General features: G+C 47.3%; 1 protein-coding gene across 2 annotated transcripts in view; it reads right to left on the reverse strand.

Annotated features, from left to right (window-relative positions):
• Positions 1 to 512: 512 nt before the first annotated feature.
• Positions 513 to 6,283, reverse strand: part of RELT (RELT TNF receptor) — a 94,851-nt gene continuing 89,080 nt past the window's right edge. For both annotated transcript variants that reach the window (XM_073612919.1, XM_073612918.1), the window contains exon 11: positions 513 to 1,710. In XM_073612919.1, coding sequence (XP_073469020.1) covers positions 1,699 to 1,710 — 12 coding nt within the window. In that variant the 3' untranslated portion in view covers positions 513 to 1,698. The remainder of the gene's footprint in view (positions 1,711 to 6,283) is intronic.

Consider the following 6,283-nt stretch of genomic DNA (forward strand, 5'->3'; position numbering starts at 1 on the left):
ACAAGAAAGCAGAACTGCCCTACAGGAAAGCAGAACTGCCCTACAGGAAAGCAGAACTGCCCTACAGGAAAGCAGAACTGCCCTACAGGAAAGCAGAACTGCCCTACAGGAAAGCAGAACTGCCCTACAGGAAAGCAGAACTGCCCTACAGGAAAGCAGAACTGCCCTACAGGAAAGCAGAACTGCCCTACAGGAAAGCAGAACTGCCCTACAGGAAAGCAGAACTGCCCTACAGGAAAGCAGAACTGCCCTACAGGAAAGCAGAACTGCCCTACAGGAAAGCAGAACTGCCCTACAGGAAAGCAGAACTGCCCTACAGGAAAGCAGAACTGCCCTACAGGAAAGCAGAACTGCCCTACAGGAAAGCAGAACTGCCCTACAGGAAAGCAGAACTGCCCTACAGGAAAGCAGAACTACCCTACAGGAAAGCAGGACTGCCCTACAGGAAAGCAGAACTACCCTACAGGAAAGCAGGACTGCCCTACAGGAAAGCAGAACTGCCCTACAGGAAAGCAAAGCAGGAAAGCAAAGCAGGTATGCCCTACAGGAAAGCAGGACTGCCCTACAGGAAAGCAGGACTGCCCTACAGGAAAGCAAAACTGCCCTACAGAAAAGCAGGACTGCCCTACAGAAAAGCAGGACTGCCCTACAGAAAAGCAGGACTGCCCTACAGAAAAGCAGGACTGCCCTACAGAAAAGCAGGACTGCCCTACAGAAAAGCAGGACTGCCCTACAGAAAAGCAGGACTGCCCTACAGAAAAGCAGGTCTGCCCTACAGAAAAGCAGGTCTGCCCTACAGAAAAGCAGGTCTGCCCTACAGGAAGAGGTGCCGCATGTGAAAATGCAAAGGGGCTCCTGGGTCCTTCAAATTCCCACTGCATTATGGGAGAATGAAAGGAATCACATGATTAACAGATACAATTGTTCCTCATTCAGACACTTAAAAAGCGAGTTGTACGCAGCTGGTACTTCTCCAAGTGATACAGAGCTACAGCTCCCAGCATGCCTTGCCAGCCTGCAGCAAGTCATGCCAGCACCAAAAGGATACTGGGAATTCAGAAGCATGGCCAACACTTCTGAAATGGTATACTTCCTAGCATGCTCTATGCTATACTAGAAAATATGAGCAGCAAATATTTTTCAGTACAATACACATTCCAGCGGCAAAGTTCCCCTCGGTAACATGTAAAGACGTAACCAGCGTCTATTGTGTTAGCGACATATGCAATAAAATTAAAAAGTAAAACAGCAGCAACACATGTTTGTAGAGTTTGAAGATGGAGGCCGAGCTGTCACTCTTCTGTTCCCTCTAGTTCTGGTGAATGCTGGCCTCCGTATTGAGAGCTTCCGATTAGCTGCAATAAAAAGGTCTATTTCTCCATCCCTGCAATTAGTAAAAAATAGACTATTTCCTCCATGATCATGAAAAACAACAGCGTCCTCTCAGAAAGTCACTTCCCGCTGCCTCAGACTCGCAGAAATCCCTGAATTGCATTTGCCTCGGGTGAAAATTTCTCCGGCATTGTCCGTGAAGAAAACTAAATGTAAAATGCGGTGCAATGCAGGTTGTAGACAGATCTGCGCCATATACTCCACAATGTGCGCCCGTGTGAGACCTCCTGGGATCGGCAGGAGGACCCCTCCCACCGCTATTCGGGTCTGTGCAGGTGAATGGCTGTTCACGCAAGCTGGGCGGAGTCAGATGACATCCTAGAGAGAAGTAGAGAAAAAAAAAAAAGTTAAGGAACGCCATCTATTGATATCATTAAGAAACTATTAAACTTAAGGCAAAACTTAAGGCAAAACTTTTTTATAGTTGTGGATAGAGCGGAGAGGGATTAGAACACCGGTCAGGTTTTTATTGTGGTCTGTGTCCCTGGGACCTTCTATTTACTGTTATCACCGAGAGTGAAAGCAAAAGAAAATCCCAAATTTTGGGTTGTCCTCAGAACAGTAAGAGGGGAAATCTTCCAATAGGGACACTAGTTCTGGCGACAACCAGGGATTCCCTCACTTGAGGGATTTCCTCTCACTTCCTGCTTGGCTATGAGACAGGAAGTGAAGGGAAATATCGCCAATGGGGACACAGATGAAAAAGAACTGACAGGGGTTAGAACCCACCCTCACACTCAACTAAAATGTAAAAGTAAAAATGAAACACGAAAACATTTTGAAAACCCTTCAACCTCCTCCACGACTGAAGTATATTACTTAAAGCAAAGCACCCCCACCCCCTCTCCAAAAATTAAAAAAAAAAGAAAAGTCAGCAGTTACAAATACTGTAGCTGACGACTTTTAATATTAGGACACTTACCTGTCCAGGGATCCCACGATGTCGGCACCCCAGCCCATTTTTATATCGTAAGGAAAACCAGAAGTGAAGCCTTGCGGCTTCACTTGGTTCCCTACTGAATGGCCCTGCGGCAGTAGGAGGAAGGGGACGGAAGTTCTAGAAGACAGGACATGGGGACGCCCACAGGTACCCACTCCCCCCTGAAAGGTGCCAAAATGTGGCAGCGGAGGGGAGGAGGAAGTAAACCAGCAGAGCTTCCCCTTTTGGGTGGAGCTCCGCTTTAAGGCTGGCACACGCGGTCCGAACATCGGTCAGTATCGGCCGGTTCAACAGGAACCGGCCAACATTCGGCCAGTGTGTACAGCAGCCTATCCGGCTTCTGTCGAACGGGCATGCCGATCGACATCCAATAAGTGACCGGTGGGTTCTGGTGTGGGGTGGTCCGGTCCCCCTTGTCAGAACACAAAATAGTGCAGCGGGGAGAATGCTGTACTAAAATTGCATAGTTAGTACAGTGCCATCCTCTGTTATTTTTTTTTTTGTGTACCAGCCTTCACTTTTCAGTTGCTCGCCCACTGCTCCATTCAGCGTGTGACTCATGGACTCATGTGATGGCACTGGACCAAACTACAAGCTAAGATTTTACTTTCATTCCCAACAAGGGTTACCTACAGTAATAAACTTGATTAAGACTTGCCAATTTATCCCCCCCCAAAAAAAAAAAAAAAAATGTAAAAAAGTGGAGATGGGATTTAAAATTCTCGTTATCACACTTGCTCAAAAAGTAGGACTTAATATCACCGAGTCACAGCGGCTACGTTGCCCTCATTTAGTCTGTATATATATATATAATTTTGCCGTAAATGAAGTAAATGACGAATAGGACGGCCTCATTTAAAAGAAAAAAAATCTCCCTTCTATTTAGCAAAGTATGATGATCTGCTCAGCAAAGGAAACCGGTCTGGGTGATTCCTAATTCTTCTGACCTCCAGGCCTTTTTACCCAAATTGTGACTCAAAGTTTCCGGCCCCGACACGCGTGAAACACGTCACTGGTGGATACAACCCGTCCCTTAATACCAGAGCCAAATTCAGAACATGGAGACACTGCTGTCATCCCGTCTGTAACAAACACTCCCATTGCAGAGGACGCCTATCTAGGAGGACACTTTACATTCATATCAGGTTAGGTTTCAAAGACCTGCCATCTACTCACAGCAGAGACATTTAGTCACTGGCTAAATATACACAGTGCAGCCGATTGGTTTATTCATTCTTTTTTTTTTTCCCCCCATTTTGCTTATCTGAATTCTTTCGGTGCACTATGCACTATATTGATCACTATACTGGCCTCTATAAATGTCCAAGTTTTCTAAAAGAACCAGGGGAAAAAAAAAAAAAAAAAAAAAAAAACGAACAACCATTCCCTAAATTGGTTTAAAACCCTTAGATATACCCAGTGAAGGGACTGGCCTCAAATGATACACAGAGATGAGACTAATCCTCCTAGTTGTACCTGTTTATCTGCAGACCTTTCATAATGCTGAATTTTAAAGCTTGTCTGAGAGTTCAGAAAACAAGGGGGATGGATAGCTGAAGTTACACTCTGCAGAGCTCAGTGAGGAGAGCTCTGATTGGAGGGAAGAGACACCCCCCCCTCCACAGAGCACACAGGAACAGAGCTGAGGCTGTCAAATCAGCTGGAGGTCCCTCCCCTGTCACCTTTTTGCTCTTGGTGTCAGGAAAACGTGATTCATGCTGATAGCAAAGGAACAAAGCAGCAGCCAGAAATGACACTTAGACCCCTTTCACACTGGGGGGGCTTTGCAGGCGCTACAAATAGCGCCTGCATAGCGCCTGTAAAGCGCCTCTCCTGTGTCTCCAGTGTTAAAAGGCTTTCACACTGGAGCGGTGCGCTTGCAGGATGTTAAAAAAAAACTCCTGCAAGCAGCATCTTTGGAGCGGTGAAGGAGCGGTGTATACACCGCTCCTTCGCCGCTCCTGCCTATTGAAATCAATGGGGCAGCGCGGCTATACTGCCGGCAAAGCGCCGCTTTGCGGACGATTTTAACCCTTTTTCGGCTGCTAGCGAGGGTTAAAACCGCCCCGCTAGTGGCCGAATATCACCGCTATTTTTAGAAACAGAATGATTGGCAGTCTCTAGGTTATCTTTAAAAAGTGAAAAATTCCAGGCTAAACCTAACTAATCTTAAAAATGTCCCCTCCCCCCCTCCTAACACAGATATCGACTAACCTGTGTAGGAAAGATGAACTGTATATACTTGCCCCTTTTCAGCCTGCTCCTCTGTGGTCATGTGATCCGGCTCCCCTGTGACAGTCAGCAGCAGCTGCAGGGGAGAGGGGGGAGTGACAGCAACAAATGGGCCATAGAAGCCTATGGGTGGCGTCACCGCTCTAGCGCTCTCTCCTCTCCCCTGCAGTCACCATTGGCTGACAAAGAGGATCAAGTGTCTGGACCCAAGTGGGCTGAAAATAGGTAAGTACATATGCATTGTTCTTACACAGGTTAATCCGCACAGGTGTTAGACGGTGGGAGGAAACATTTTTAAGACTAGTTAAGTTTAGTCTGGAATTCTACTTTAAAAAGGGGTTGTAAACCCTCACTCTATGCATTAAGGTGAAAAACCTCCTGTGGTGCAGCCCCCCCAGAGCTTTAACTTACCTGAATCTTTGCAGCGACAGCGATGAGCACACCAGCTCCAGCCGGCGTCTTGGGTCCTCATTGGATAGATTGATAGCAGCGCAGCCATTGGCTCCCGCTGCTGTCGATCAAATCCAATGATGTGGGAGCCGGGGGGGCGGGGCCGAGTCCTGCTGTCTGTGTCAATAGACGGAGCAGCAGGACACGGGAGCACGCCCACACGGGTTCCCCCGAGGGAGAGCGGCTCTCCAATGGGGCACTGGAGAAGAGGAGGAGCCAGGAGTGCCACGGAGGGACCCCAGAAGAGGAGGATTGGGGCCAGAAGAGGTACGTTTGACAGGTTTGGTTTTTTTTGTTGTTTTTTTTTTTTAAGACAAATCTCTTAATCTTCTAACCCAGTTCTGTGTGCTGAGGAACAGCTCCAAATCATCTGGTGTTATTTTTATGCAGACTCATGCAGAAGTTCACTTTAAAGAGTTGTAGAGCCTTATCGCAAATCATAAAAACCAATTAGGGACCTCGGCGGAGATTTCCAAAGTAATCCGAAATCAAATTGGTTTGCTAACGAACCCGGCGTTTCATTTCTGCTCATCTGCAAGGACCTTTCCCATCAGAGTATAAATAAAAATCAATCAGCTGGTCTAGCTGCAGCAGAGACGGAGGATGTGCAGGGAAACATTAAATTGCTGCAGCCGAATCTGACAGCCGAAGGACGCGCGGCGTGCCCTTGAGATGGATTCACGTGCAGCACTGCGATCGGGACTCGGGACTCTTCTCCCCTCTGATGTCCTTATTTCTGCAGAGCACAGAGGAAAAAGATGAATCTACAATGCACATTTTCTGCAGAGCTGGGCCACGATCAGCTGACATCATGTGGACAACGAGGTCTCCTACAAATGTTCACATTCACAAAATGCTTTCAGCGTGGAAAATGCTTTCAGGCTGTGCAGCCCCCCCCCCAATGATACACAGCTCTGGACTGCAGGCATGTCACAATGGAGATTTCGCGCCTTGTTATGCTTTGCTGGCAGCCATGTGATCAGCTTACTGTAAATCATTTTATTAGGGAGTCTGACGAATTATAAAAAAAAAAAAACAAAAAACGCTGCACTGAGGGCTGAAAGATCATCTCACTTGTATGGCATAGGTTCTGGATTTCCCATTACATACAGAGCCAGGAGCCTCCGAAATCCAAAAGCACAACATCCATTTGCAAACAGCAACTTCAGCTCTAAACAGGGACTCCGCCCCCCCCCCTCCATATAACACAATGCAGAGGTGGTCTAAAGCTGGAAAGACAACAACCAAAATGCAGACGGTTCAGCAGGG

Source organism: Aquarana catesbeiana, linkage group LG02, assembly GCF_042186555.1.
Source record: "Aquarana catesbeiana isolate 2022-GZ linkage group LG02, ASM4218655v1, whole genome shotgun sequence".
NCBI lineage: Eukaryota > Metazoa > Chordata > Amphibia > Anura > Ranidae > Aquarana > Aquarana catesbeiana.